Consider the following 16,024-nt stretch of genomic DNA (forward strand, 5'->3'; position numbering starts at 1 on the left):
TTAACCCCAAAAGAAAATATTTAGTCTGTTTAAAAAACATTTGTTACTCTCGGATTAGTGATTAAAAGCATACTTAAACAATAATAAAAATTCTTCAACTTTTGTGTGAATGCAACAACATAATTTGTCCAAATATTAGTATTTCTTCTAAAAAAGAAGTACTAAATTGACTTGTGAAAAGAAAGTGGTCAGTTTGTAAAGCCAGATACTATTCATTGTTCCGAATACTTGTAATCATCTAGCATTAGTCAAAAGCGAAAGTTTTTGTAAAGAAAAATGTGTCATATTTAATACATGCTGTAATTTATGTTTGCCTTTCATATATTTATTTTTCCTCGGTCAATTAAATCGAAATAAATGGAATTCCATTGAAATGCTGAATCACTTAATCAAATCAATAAATTGTTTAAATTGGCCGTAAATCGATAATGGATCAGTATTTACTTACTCATATAGCAGTTGTATTGGCGAAGGAGAAAAGTAACCAAAAATTTGATATAACACAATAGCGACATGTCAACAAAGCAGTCAGTTTCGTATTATTTACTTTTAATCAGGCGCGATTAAACAGAATAAGACGTGACATTTTGACAGAATAGGCCTGTCTACTCTAGCGTATTAAGATGGACGTAAAAGTGTCACTGTGTTAGCTAAACAGATGCTGGGAAAGAACTAACTACATTCTTTGTGAAAGGCAAAAATATAATCAATATGTAGCAGTCTCGACTTAAAGCCTCACTGATTGCAGTTTTTATATTTACGTATGAAGTACAGGAAGAAAATTTCTCAGTATTTCTCTTGGAGAGTCAGCATGTGAATCCACAATTTGTCTTTTTATTGGGAGGTATTGGAATTTTAATTTTTGATGTTGGATGCATTCTTAAACTTATGTGTTAACTTTAGATAATGCAAGTTTTTCTGATTTTCTAAATTGACAAGGAAAGGTTGCAGCTTATGCCAAACTGTCAAACTGCAAACTTAACATGTGAAATCATTGGAAAATTCAGCTTCAAGGAATGTGCTAGGATTTATCGGAAGATTTTCATCTTGCGTTATTGGAATTTGAAACAAAAGTGATTGCAGTTTATGTTTCGTATAGAACGTAAGCAATATTTGGATTATTAAGGACAAAGGTAAATTAATATTTTCATATTCAGTTTCTTCTGGTATTGCTCAGTCCTTTAACTATACTTAAAGCATTTATTAGTATCTGAAGTGATGGACTATAAAGAAAAAAACATTTTAATGAATGGTATTGTAAAAAAGAAGGTGCATAAATGTGAAAATTCTGACTTATAGTGTATATATAGATTGTTCAAAGATTATATATGGTGGATCTCTTTTGTTGATCTGAGTTTTACCCACTTTGTTTTTTATTACGGAAGTTGAATATAAGATTGCATCAAAATTTTGTACCTCCGCTATTTAAGTTGTATAACAAAAACACAAAGTAACAAATTACAGCTAATACGTCGGTAATGACCTACGAATCTATTTTCATGTGAATGACATACAAACATGTGTATCTGAACATCTTCTCGTACAAAACGTAGTCAACAATCATGTTAACATGGTTCAGATATGGCTGTTTCTGTCAGTAGTGCACATTTGACGTAAGATTTTTGTATGTTCTCTAAGAGTTTTTGTATGTTCCGCAAGTCGTCAGTGTCAAGTGCAAGTGTAACATTTTCTTGATACATTCATTCAAGATTTTTTTTAGATCATTTCTGTCTTTTGTTTTCATAGTATTCTAAAGCCGATGTAAAGGGTGTAAAATTACCAAAGATTTCATTTTATAACTACGCCTCCCCCACCTCCCCACATACACACACACAATATCTGACCAAAAATGTAGTTTTAGAATTATTGAACCAATTTTGAAGATTATGTGAGAGTTAGTAAAGGTTTACAGCTTCACTGTTACAATTATGAATTGTTGTAATTTATGTTACTGATATTGATTGTTGTTTTTCAGAAGTGGCTAAATGATTGGATTCAATAAACTGTTCTCTTGTATTATTTCAAGTGAATGAAAAAAATCAATAGTGTTCATAATGAAATATAATTCATTTTCCCATCCTATGTTCATAATGTCTCAGACAGGGTCCGTGTTGTTTAAATACTGAGACTGGTAGTTCAGGCAAAATTTGAAACCTAGGTTCAAAACTGGAAATTCAAGTGGACCAGTCTGAGAGTACAGGTTAGTCAGTTTGGTCAATTTCAAAAAATGATGTCAAAATCAACCAATCATCTGCTGGAGTTCTGATACTGCTTTACAAGCTAGGAACCAGGTAACTAACTCTTTGCACATCTCTATCTTAGGGGAGCCAGTGCTATCTGATTCTGACATATATACTTCACCTGATAGACATCTCAGATAATCCTAGAGGCTTTGGTTTACCCCCTAGGGCTTTAGTTTGTTTTTGCTTGAATTCCACTTCTGTTTATTTTTAACTTTTTGTTCTGAATTTCAGTCTGCATCTGAGAATTTCAAACAAGAAGAGTTTCAGAGTATACTGAATTTAGAAAAAAAAAAACACACAAACAACATCTGCTACATGTGCAAATCAATGTTTTCATAATCAAGACAGCCACTTTGTAATCATATATGAATGTACTTCCATTCTTTATTGTATATGATATATATATGCGCAATTATGGCAGATGATGAGTTTTGACTGTACAGATGGACACACCCGCCCGCTTAGCTCAGTAGATAGAGCGTTGGTCTACGGATTGCGGGGTCATGAGTTCGATTCTCGGGCGGGGTGTATGTTCTCCGTGACTATTTGATAAATGACATTGTGTCTGAAATCATTAGTCCTCCACCTCTGATTCATGTGGGGAAGTTGGCAGTTACTTGCGGAGAACAGGTTAGTACTGGTACAGAATCCAGGACCACTGGTTAGGTTAACTGCCCACCATAACATGACTGAAATACTGTTGAAAAACGGCGTTAAACCCAAAACAAACAAACAAAAACAGATGTACACAATGGCCAGGCTTATAAGGTTAATTATTTCCAGTCTTCTGCTAAACTGTCTTTGTTTATTTGATAAAGTGGCTAGAATATATATTGATTAGCCATAAAACAGCAATAATTTTCCTTCTAATATTTCCAGAATCAATTTTCTTCTGAGAATCTGTCATCCATATTGGACAAGGTATGGTTATTGAATGTTGATTTGTGAGGTGTCTGATAAATGTTTTTTCTTTCTTCTGATAATGAATCAGTCAGAAATTAATTAAAAACCAGCAAATATATCAGCTGTGTCCACCTAGATTGAAAAGGCAGCAAGACAAAAGAGATGTTTCTTATAAGAAATTGAATACTGTAATAAACCCTTATCATGCTTGATTTCGCCTATGTGACCAGTGGAGATCATGATCACCCTTTACAACCGTGCAGTCTAATCATGGTCTGCACTGTTCGCCATTCAGTCAGTGTCTTTTTGTAATCACTCTTTAAAACAGTTAATAGTGCTGTCAAATTGAAAGGTGGACAAGTTCATTATAGAAATTCAGCAGGGTTAGGGTTAATAAACAATAGACTTGATTATTTCTTTACCCTGTGTAAAGCCTACTTTCACATTAGTTTCCTCTTGTGTAATTTAACGTTGCAGAGCAAAACAACATATATTGTGACTTAAAGGCTCGGATCCTCTGACATGTCCAAGGGCATAGGGTTCAATCCTTCTGTTTGAGGGAATCATCACTATCAAGTCGTTGAATGTTGTTTTTGTATTTTTGTTTTCATTTGATATACATAAATTCATTTGGTGGACAAGAACTCATTTTGTTTGTGTATACATAAATTCATTTGGTGTACGTAAATAACTCTTCGTTTGGTGGACTTATATTCATTTCGGCTATATAAAAACCATTGAAATTTTTGCATTTTCTAGTAAAAAAGGGGTCTGTATTACAGGTGGTCATTGTTCACAGGTTAAAAAAATGCAAATGTTTGAATCAGATATGAAAATGGCAAAAATGTTCTTTTCAAAAGTTGCCTTGATCCACATGGTCTACTTTACTGTGCATACGAACTCTACAGAGCTGTACAACAAGGTAGAGTGAAAATACTTCATTGTGCAAAGGTGGGTGCTCAGAGCAGGTTGATGATTTACTCAGGAATGTGTTTAGCCAGAAAGCAAAATGTCTGCCTATATGAGGTGGTTGTTAGGTGGTTACTGACTCATTCGCTCTTCAGAGGTGTTGTCAGCAGAGGTTTGACAGTAGTCTGGATGAAAAAAAAAAACTTTTACTGTTGTCTGTTTAAGTGTCAAGTGGCCTCTTAACCAACATCAAAAACAGTTTTTGTTTCATGTGTTTTAGAATCAACAGTGCAGTAGTGAGTTATGTACTTCACTCATATGGTTTGAATTAATGCATTTTTGAACATAGGCTTAAACTGTTGAGTGCATATTTGCAACCTATCCTTGTAAAATGTGAAAAGGGGACATTAGCTGTTCAAGTGGCAGGAATATTTTAACATATTTCTTTATAGACTGGCTGCATTTATTGTGTGTTCAGATCAGTGTAAAATGCAATAAAAAAAAGAATTACTTTGGAGACCAGTCTGGAAATTCATCAAAGCATCTGACTGGTTGCATCTGAGCACAGTCTTTAAATTGGCCAATCACAATTAAGTTTCAAATTGCATTATGAGAGTTGAAATGATGTAAAATTTGCATCAGATTCCTTACAGCTATAAAAGAAACAAAACATTACAGAGTGAATCAAAAGTTAATCCAGAGGTCCTGTTTTCCCGATTCTGAATCTGAAGTTTGGGGATTTCACTTAAAACTTGACTGAAATGTTTTCTAATATTCCAGACTATGGCCCTGTGTGACCATTCATGTTGACATTTGAAATTTTGCCCTTAAAACACCTTTTGGTTCAGCAAACATGTTGTTTTTCAAACTCTTAAGAATTCTAAGTTTCAAGTAGGAACCAGAACTTGTTATAAAGACAAACTGTGTTAAAACCTTTGAGAACTTCCCTGGACTGACTGCTCACATACTGTTACTGAACAATAATATAAATTTGATCAACTACCTAGAAAAGTTTTTTTTCCAGATGTGGTCTCATGTTTAACAGTGGACCATCCAGTGGAAATTTCTCAATTTCAAAACCAGGGGATGTAAATCAAGTCAAAACACCTGCAGTTAATTTTTAAGGAAAAACACTGTTTGGTTTGTAGCATGTCTACAGTTGCATCTTGAGGTATTTAGGCTTGTCAAAACATCTTTATTCAGTGTCTGTTTCACTCATAATGTAAACAACAGTATCGGAACTTTTAGTCTGATTATTTCTGCTTTTTATTAACTTTGCATTAATTCATATCCTAAGGCTTCTTATTAGAACTGGAAGGAATCTGCCATTCATGATTCTAAGAAATGCTAAAGTTGGATTATTTTTGAACACACACTAGGATTTTGTATACTGGATACCACAATGATGCAGTCAAACTTTCTAGTTGTGAAAAGTTTGGACAGGTGGAAGAAATATAAAGTGAAAAGGTTGGTTTTATATTTTATGTGACAAAGGTTAGATTTCAGGTTAGAAAGCTGAATGTGTGTACCAATCTGACAGCTCAGGTATCTGACTGGTTGTTTCTTAGCACATTGCTCAAATTGACCAATGGCAAGGCTCTATTCTAAGACTGGTTTCTATAATGATAAAAACTTAGTTTTATTATCTTGGATATGAATATATTATGTTTGATATTCTTACAGGTTGGATCACTGATTTTAACAGAAATCATCTCAAAATCATTACTTCTGCTTGCTATATTTAAAAATATAATTGAAAATATGATATATATATATTGAAGAATGATATTTGAAATGTATATGAGTAGAAGTTAACATTTGAGAAATTAGATCTAATGCCAAACAAAACAAAGTATGGAATGCTTTGATATGTGTTATTTACGTTTGTAGGGTATATACAAAATTGCACTATTTTCTGAGACAGGATGAGTGATGAGGTTTAGATTTTGGGATGAGACAAAATAGTTCTGGATCAGATTATGACAAAAATGAACAAGTTTTAGGATGTTCTAGATGGCAATATAAGATAATTCTGTAAGAACGCTTGCATTATTAAAGAGGCTCAGTATTTGTACTACATTGAACTTGTAGTGGCATATGAGCATAGGTATGGTGTAGTACCATTCAGTGTAGATAGAGCACTAGGTATTGTATTGATAGAAGTTAGTGAGACTGATATTTCGGCCTGGCATAATTATGATGATAAAGTGTTCTAAAAAACAAGGATAAATATCAAACAGGGAATGCCAGGTTCCAAAAAAAGGCAGTCTCCCCAAAACGAAACATGACAGATGCACACTGCCAACAGTTGACGTACACTCGCATACAAAGCAAACACATAAAGGACCACAGTAAGGCACCTCCTTGGAATAGCCCGAGTGGCAAAAACACCACTGGGAGCTTGAACCAGTTTATGGCTCACTCTTACCCACACTCGCCCCCCCCCCCCCCCACCCCAAAGTCAAGGGACACAGTGTAAATAAAAGTAAATCCGTCTCTAAGAAACACAATGGAAACAATAGGCATGGCTGGTAAAAGTAATATTGAGTCCTGTTACTTGCAGAGAACAAGTCAGTAGCTGGTACTGCAAAATCCAGGGACACTGGCAAGGTTTTTACTGGCATCAGTACTTTTGAACAACACCCAAACAAACAAGTCAGATGTATAGAAAATTCAGTTTAGATGTTTTGGGGTGTTTTAGAAAGATGGTATTGTGTCTGTTTAGATGTTGTAAGTAGATAATAAATCATTTCTCTTTGCCAAAAATGACAAAGATGTTGGCAATTCCTCCACATCTTGTTTTATCCTACTAACACCTGGCCCTCTGTAATAAACAGCATTTTCTCTGAATGTCAGGAAGAATATGTGCAGCTTGCAGTTTCTGTTGAATGCTAAGAGAGTCAGACAATACTAGCATTTTCTCTCCCATTTGTGCAATTTGCATGCAAACTAGAGAACAATTTTTGTAGCTAAGTACATATAAAATCCCAAGCAACACATGTCAAGTTAGACATTAAGGTCAACAATGAATTCTTTCGCACAATTTTCATATTTTTATGCCCCCGAAGGGAGACATATTAGTTTTCAACTGTCCATCCGTTTGTTAGTTTGTCACAACGTTAACTTTTTGCATGAAGGCACTTTACTCGCAAACCACTGCACCCAGGACCTTCAAACTTCACATGCTGATAGTGCTTATTAAGTACACGACCCCTACTGACATTGGGGTCACCAGGTCAAAGGTCAAGGTCACCAGGTCAAAGGTTAAAGCGCTACCGGGGTGGGGGGGGGGGGGTGCATTTGTCACCATTAGTGACAGCTCTTGTTATGTATGTATTATTAAAGAGTGAGGTAAAAACATAGCAAATTGTTGAAAAAAACTTATGCACAATCTGATGGCAGCATCATATTTAGTATACATACTTTCATGAAGAAATTTAGTTTGTCTAGGCCTTGGGAAAATTCAATATGGTACTATAGCCCATTTTCAAGATGGCCACCATCTTAATCCTGAACATTCAACTTTACATAGATGATTAGACTGGCTCCCTGGCTGCGTGGTTATTATGACAGAACAAACATAGGGACGGGAGCAAGTCTGATAGATGATTAGCCTCAGCAATTCCAATGTCAGATTATGATATCACTCATTTATGATAGTGCTCCATAGAGGACCCAGAAAATGACATGTCATGCTAAACAACCTTACAGCATAAAAGGTTTGAAATGTGTACAGACTTCTTAGTTCGGTCACTTGGTCAGCTCATAAGGTGGTGTAAAAAGGTTTTATTTGTTTTTCTCATGATAACTTGTTATTTCTTTCATTAAAGTGTGAACCAAAGTTTTTCTTTTCTCTGTTGCCAATATTTAAATGACAAATCATAACTACTGTTGCCATAAACTGATGGCTATCTTCTCTTTCCATCTATTTATATCAATATTTGATCTTTAACAAAATGAAAGTGCTGTTACTTGACCCTGTTGGCTATTTCAAAGATTTGATCATTATGTCAACAAATTATTGGATCAAAAACCACCAAGTGGGCAAGGGATCTTTCATTATATAATGTATATTATAATAGGGAAAAGTTATTGTATTTTTCAAAAAAAATGGTGAATGTTATTTATGCAAAAGGTGTGAAAGAAATTCAATGCACTATTGGTGTTTGAGGGAGAAGGACTTTAATTTTAGTCACTGCAAGATGGCATAACAAATGCTTCAAAATCTGAAAAAAAATGACATCTGTTGGAGTAATGGATGCTAGCTTTAAATCGAGAATTTCTAGATAGAAAAATAGAAGGGTGAAGGTGGCAATGTCAACAGTTGGGGCTTTGATGCTGCACTCACAGAAATGTGTAGTGTTGGATGACAATATCTGGTAAGGAGTTACAAAAGTATTATACCTTTTCTCCCTCCAGTTGATGATTGCTGAAGAGCTAGAGACCAAGAGACTTCATACAAGATGGAAATTTCATTCAAAGTTGATGTTACATAAATAGACAACATTGAGAAAAACACGTGTGCCCATGATTGTAATTACCCTTAAACTTAATAAAAATTAATATTTTTAACAGCTATCCCTGAAAAGCGCCTGCTAGTTATAATCGATAACGATTGTTAAGCAGTATAACATAGACATAGACATAGACAAAAATACTTTAAATTTATATATATTTTTCAATAAGAAGAGGCAGTAGATAGTGTCCACATTTCCTGATGTTACACTAAAAAAACAGAATGCATTTCTCCTAAAATTTGAAACAATAATTGCCAAAAATTCATTAGCCTGATACATAAATGTTTTGGGGGTAAAAGGTCTGAATTTTAGGAACCTGGCAGAACCCTAGTCTAATAATATGCTCATGTGTATAATAGATAGAGTAGTAAGGGTGTGAGTATGCTATATAAATGGCTCTAAGCAGGGTGGGTAACACATGTTAGTGACTAGCATGATATCTGTCCTATAGTGGGGAGGGATGATAATATCAAAGGCATGTTAAGTGGACGGAAATTGAAAAAAATTAGATATAGATAATAATAGAAAATTGTTTGTACCAAGTAGGTTGTTACAACTGTACATGCTGCTGTATGTTATATATGTGTGTTACAAAGTGTGAAAAATGTGTGAGTGTTCTTCGTATACATGCATTAATATTTGGATATTTTAATCAAAGTAAAAAATCTTTTAAAGGTAAGGTAATAATGTTCATTACATTACACAAGAATTTTTGAACTTTTGAAAATATGACGAATATGGAATGACCCAAGTTCATTATACTGTACTGTAACAGTTTATACTTTACTGTAACAGTTTATACTTTACTGTAACAGTTAGTTTATACTGTACTGTAACAGTTTATACTGTAATGTAACAGTTTATACTCTACTGTAACAGTTTATACTGTAATGTAACAGTTTATACTGTACTGTAACAGTTAGTTTATACTGTACTGTAACAGTTTATACTGTAATGTAACAGTTTATACTCTACTGTAACAGTTTATACTTTACTGTAACAGTTTATACTGTAATGTAACAGTTTATACTGTACTGTTCAATTCATACTGTACTGTAACAGTTAGTTTATACTGTACTGTAACAGTTTATACTGTAATGTAACAGTTTATACTGTACTGTAACAGTTAGTTTATACTGTACTGTAACAGTTTAAACTGTACTGTAATTGAACAGTTTATACTGTACTGTAACAGTAAGTTTTAAAGAACACAGAACAAAACAGTATTGCAGCTTGACTGGAATAACCAGCAACCATTGGGTTTCTGACTGGACTGATAAACTGGGTAATGATATGGCACCAGCAGGGCTGCGACATGCAGTAACAATAGATACTTAATTTTTAGCTCATCTGATTTTTTGAAAAAAAATGATGAGTTATTGTCATCACTTGAGCGGTTGTCGGCGTCGGCGTCGGCGTCTGCGTCGGCGTTGCCTGGTTAAGTTTTATGTTTAGGTCAGCTTTTCTCCTAAACTATCAAAGCTATTGCTTTGAAACTTGGAATACTTGTTCACCATCATAAGCTGACCCTGTATAGCAAGAAACATAACTCCATCTTGCTTTTTGCAAGATTTATGGCCCCTTTTGTACTTAGAAAATATCAGATTTCTTGGTTAAGTTTTATGTTTAGGTCAACTTTTCTCCCAAACTGTCAAAGCTATTGCTTTGAAACTTGGAATACTTGTTCACCATCATAAGCTGACCCTGTACAGCAAGAAACATAACTCCATCTTGCTTTTTGCAAGATTTATTGCCCCTTTTGGACTTAGAAAATCAGTTTTCTTGGTTAAGTTTTATGTTTAGGTCAGCTTTTATCCTAAACTATCAAAGCTATTGCTTTAAAACTTGCAGCACTTGTTCACCATCATAAGTTGACCCTGTACAGCAAGAAACATAACTCCATCCTGCTTTTTGCAAGATTTATGGCCCCTTTTGGACTTAGAAAATATCAGATTTCTTGGTTAAGTTTTATGTTTAGGTCAACTTTTTCTCTTAAACTATCAAAGCTATTGCTTTGAAACTTGCAACACTTGTTCACCATCATAAGCTGACCCTGTACAGCAAGCAGCGTAACTCCATCCTGATTTTTGCAATAATTATTGCCCCTTTTGGACTTAGAAAATCATTTTCTTGGTTGAGTATTATGTTTAAGTCAACTTTTCTCATAAACTATCAAAGCTATTGCTTTAAAACTTTCAACAGTTTTTCACCATCATAAGTGGACACTGTACATCAAAAAACATAACTCTATCCTGCTTTTTGCAAGAATGATGGCCCTTTTTAGACTTAGAAAATCACGGGTAGGACAATATTTCTATCACACAAAAAAAATCAGATGAGCGTCAGCACCCGCAAGGCGGTGCTCTTGTTAATAAATACTGGTTTGGGTCAATGTACTCAGCTTTGCGAAGATGTATAGTTGTATTGCCCTGAAAGAATTATTGTAACCTGCAAGTTCAGAAGTTTCTGTACATTTGTCAGGTATTTCATCTAGGCCATTACCTAGCTTGTCAGCATGTGCTTTTGTTGTTGGACAGGTGTGAACAATTTACTGCAAAATCTCTTGGCACAATCTTTGCTACCATATTTCCAGTAAAACATGAACATTTGAAGGGCTGCAGAGTGTGCTCTAATGATATGGCTAATGTGCTTGTTAAAAACTTTCAAAGATATTAATTGTGCTAGAGAAAGAGTAGCGCAAGTATAAGAGTAGTTACGGTAGTCTGCAAGTACCTGGAAATATAAATTAGGTATCAGTAACTGACCACTGTAAACATTGATGTATGATATATGATGTTTTACATGTGTCTGCTACCATTTGTTTATCACATTGTTACTGCTGGTTAGACATGTGATCTATGGGAAACTTATCCCCACAGGAACAAAGGATAGTATTGCAGGAAAAATACATTTTTCAACAGCATCAGCAGCATGGTAGGGCGTTTGTTTATTTCAGAAGACATTTGAGTAATGTTGTTTTCTTTTTATAGAGACAGAGAGTGAGTGGTACATAAACAAACTTGTCTAAAACTCCACGTTGTTGCTCTGTGAACTTGCGGTCTCCGTGGCTGAATGGTTAAGGTCACTGACTTAATCTTGCCTCTCACTGACGCGAGTTCAAGCCTCACTTGGGGCAAAGAATTCTTCATGTGAGGAAGACATCCAGCTCGGTGGTTTATACCCGGGTGTCCACCCTTGATAAAATAATGCATGAAGGGGCACCTGTGGTTTTTATCCTCCATGAAAAGCTGGAAAGTCACCATGTTGATCTTTAACTGTGTTGGAGTGACAAAAAATACTTTTGTTAAATGAGGGTCCTAACAGCTACCCTACATATTTTGTTTCAAATTATATGTTACAAGAACCTTCAAAAGACAGTAAATATTTCTGATTAATTCTACAAGCATTATACATCTAATTACCATGTTTAGCATATATTGGATAAAAGCTCCTGTGTGGTTCATTATTATTACAGTTTATGGCCTTCAATGTTCATTGCGATTGATTTTTTCAACCTTTAGGATCAAATATTGAACATTATTACAAGTTAGCTATTTGAATACACACTCATTGACTGGGAATAGAGAAAATATGCGGATATTACATGATTAGGCAGTGAGATTGTTGAACAAATGGTGTGTGCACCTGGGAAAGTGAGCATCTTTCTTATATAATTATAAAGATCGGAATTTCTGGCTGGATATGAAATTTTGCCAGGTAAATTGTTGATTTTTGGACTTTTTTTTAAATATATAGTTTAATGGTAATTTCTTTGTCCTTGACCTAAAGGGCAGGATATGAGTTTGAATTATCTTTTTATACTTGCTGCTTCTTTATGGATTCATTAAATATTCATTATAATGTTATCTAGGAGATCTTTGTACGAACTCAGGATGTTTGTAAGCTGATACATCAGCTAATTTTGTTTAGCAACTTGTCTTCTGTTTTGTGTTGGTTTACTTGAATCCTTATTTAGCAATATGTTAGTTTTGTGCAGCTTCTGTATCAGCTGCCATTTGTTTCCTGTTGTGGTTTAGCAATATAAGTAGCATTTAGTTAACCTGCCACACTGCACTTAACTCACTGATTGAGCAACTGTAACTCAGAGAATTATGGCACTGAATTCACTGATTGAGCAACTGTAACTCATAGAATTATGACACTGAATTCACTGATTTGGCTACTGTTACTCTGAAAATTATGACATTGAATTCACTATTAGAATTATGGCACTGAATTCACTGATTGGGCAACTCAAAGAATTATGACACTAAATCGACAGATTGAGCAACTGTTACTCAAAGCATTATGACACTGAATTCACTGATTAAGCAACTGTAACTTAGAGAATAAGGACACTAAATTCAATGATTGAGCAACTGTTACTTTGGGAATGATGGCACTGAATTTACTGATTGAGCAGCTGTAATGAGACCATTACGCCACTAAATTCAATTATTGAGCAACTGTTAGAAATATCACACTGAATTCACTGATTGAGCAACTGTTACTATGGGAATTACGACACTGAATGTACTAATTTAGCTACTGTTACTCGAAGCATTATGACAATGAATTCACTGATTCAGCAAGTGTTAGTTGGAGAATTATGATGCAGAATTCACTGATTGAGGTTGCTCAGAGAACTATGACACTGAATTCACTGATGGAGCAACTGTAACTCAGAGAATTATGACACTGAATTCACTGATTGAGCAACAGTTACTTGGGGAATTACGACACTAAATTCACTGATTGAGCAACTGGTACTCGGAGAATTATGACACTGAATTCACTGATTGAGCAACTGTAACTCAGAGAATTATGACACTGAATTCATTGATTGAGCAACTGTAACTCAGAGAATTATGACACTGAATTGAGCAACTGTAACTCAGACAGTTATGACACTGAATTCACTGATTGAGCAACTGTAACTCAGAGAATTATGACACTAAACACCATGATCTTGTAGTAACACTCATAGCTTTTTTAGCTCACCTGAGCAATGCTCAGGTGAGTTTTTCTGATCGCTCGATGTCCGGTGTCCGGCGTCTGTCTGTCATCTGTCGTCCGTCAACATTTAGCTTGTGTATGCGATAGAGGCTGTATTTTTCAACTGAACTTCATGAATTTTGGTCAGAATGATAACCTTGATGAAATCTAGGCTGAGTTTGAAAATGGGTCATCTGGGTTCAAAAACTAGGTCACTACGTCAAATCAAAGAAAAACCTTGTGTATGCGATAGAGGCTGTATTTTTCAATTGATCTTCATGAAATTTTGTCAGAATGATTACCATAATAAAATCTAGGCCGAGTTCGAAAATGGGTCACCCGGAGTCAAAAACTAGGTCACTAGGTCAAATCAAGGAAAAACCTTGTGTATGTGATAGAAGCTGTATTTTTCATTTTATCTTCATGAATTTTGGTCAGAATGATTACCTTGATGAAATCTAGGCCGAATTCGAAAATGGGTCATTCGGGGTCAACAACTAGGTCACTAGGTCAAATCAAGGAAAAACCTTGTGTATGTGATAGAGGCTGTATTTTTCAATTGATCTTCATAAAATTTTGTAAGAATGATAACCTTGATGAAATCTAGGCCAAGTTTGAAAATGGGTCATCCGGGGTAAAAAACTAGGTCAAATGAAAGAAAAACCTTGTGTATGCGATAGAGGCTGTATTTTTCAATTCATCTTCATGAAATTTTGTAAGAATGATAACCTTGATGAAATCTAGGCCAAGTTTGAAAATGGGTCACCCGGGGTCAAAAACTAGGTCACTAGGTCATATCAAGGAAAAACCTTGTGTATGCAATAGAGGCTGTATTTTTCATTTTATCTTCATGAATTTTGGTCAGAATGATTACCTTGATGAAATCTAGGCTGAGTTTGAAAATGGGTTATCTGGGGTTAAAAAGTAGGTCACTAGGTCAAATCAAATAAAAACCTTGTGTATGCTTTAGAGGCTGTATTTTTCAACTGATCTTCATGAAATTTTGTCAGAATAATAACCTTGATGAAATCTAGGCCAGTTTTGAAAATGGGTCATCTGGGGTCAAAAACTAGGTCACTAGGTCAAATCAAAGAAAAACCTTGTGTATGCGATAGAGGCTGTATTTTTCAATTGATCTTCATGAATTTTGGTCAGAATGATTGCCTTGATAATATCTAGGCCAAGTTTGAATATGGGTCATCGGGGATCAAAAACTAGGTCACTAGGTCAAATCAAATAAAAACCTTGTGTATGCAATAGGGGCTGCATTTTACACCGGATCTTCATGAAATTTAATCAGAATGTTTGTCTATATGAAATCAAAGTGGACTTTGATTATTGGTCATATGGGATAAAAAACTAGGTCACCCAGTCAAATTAAAGAAAAACCTTGTGTATGCAATAGGGGCTGCATTTTACACTGGATTCTCATAAAATTTAGTCAGAATGACTGCCTTGACGAAATCTAGGTCAAGTTAGAATATGGGTCATCTGTGATCAAAAACTAGGTCTTTAGGTCAGATAAAAGAAAAAACTTTGTATATGCATTAGAGACTGTATTTTTCAATTGATCTTCATGAAATTTGGTCAGAATGCTAGCCTTGATGAAATAAAGGTCAGGTTTGAATATGGGTCATCTGGGATCAAAAACTAGGTCGCTAGGATATATCAAAGAAAAACGTTTTGTATGCGATAGAGGCTGTATTTTTTAATCGAGGTTGATGAAATTTAGTCAGAATGATTGCTTTGATCAAATCTAGGTCAAATTTGAATGTAGGTCATCTTAGCTCAAAAACTAGGTCACTAGGTCAAATTGAAGAAAATGCTTTTTACACTTAAGAGACCACATTTTTGATCCAATCTTAATGAAAATTTGTCAGAATATTTGTTTCCATGAAATCACTATGTCAAACATGTTTACACTGTTATGATGTGTTTATCAGGTGAGCGACCTAGGGCCATCTTGGCCCTCTTGTTTAAATAGATCTTCAAGTTCTTACTTTGATACTGTTACTGCCATACAAATATATTTGTTACTGATGATTGATTGACAAGTTGATAGATTGATATGATGAAGATCACAGCAGGACTTCATCATTATTATTTTTAGTGATGATTGATATTGATTGATTTATTGACTGATTGATCATTGATTTTCCGAAGATCACAGTTGGACTTCATCATCATTATCTCGGCCTGGCAGATGTCTGACTTCCTACCAGGATCAATATGTATTGGATCTGGAATTTTTACCTGAAAAAACCCCAAAGAAACTAGGTTATAACAAAGACATATACACCTGGTTGTTGAATATATATAAATGTTTTCTTGTGTAGAAACCTTGGAAACTGTACTGATAGGATATAGTCAAGGAAGGAGGTGTAGTTGTCAGAATGGTTGGATTTAGTCTGCTGTCTTGTTGAGGTATATAATTAAATTACTTTTGAACAAAATTAA

At 34.7% G+C, this 16,024-nt stretch overlaps 1 protein-coding gene across 16 annotated transcripts in view; it reads left to right on the forward strand.

Moving 5' to 3' along the window:
* LOC123558132 (disabled homolog 2-interacting protein-like) overlaps positions 1-16,024 on the forward strand; it is a 207,598-nt gene that overhangs the window by 148,231 nt on the left and 43,343 nt on the right. Inside the window, exon 1 of one of the 16 annotated variants that reach the window (XM_053525653.1) lies at positions 5,275-5,522. The exons of 14 other annotated variants lie outside the window; for them this stretch is intronic. In XM_053525653.1, the coding sequence (XP_053381628.1) occupies positions 5,458-5,522 (65 nt within the window). In that variant the 5' untranslated portion in view covers positions 5,275-5,457. Of the gene's footprint in view, positions 1-5,274; positions 5,523-8,354; positions 8,435-16,024 lie in introns of those variants that run through there. One more of the 16 variants, XM_053525654.1, reaches the window with a different exon arrangement.

The sequence above is a fragment of the Mercenaria mercenaria genome, chromosome 15, assembly GCF_021730395.1.
Source record: "Mercenaria mercenaria strain notata chromosome 15, MADL_Memer_1, whole genome shotgun sequence".
Lineage (NCBI taxonomy): Eukaryota > Metazoa > Mollusca > Bivalvia > Venerida > Veneridae > Mercenaria > Mercenaria mercenaria.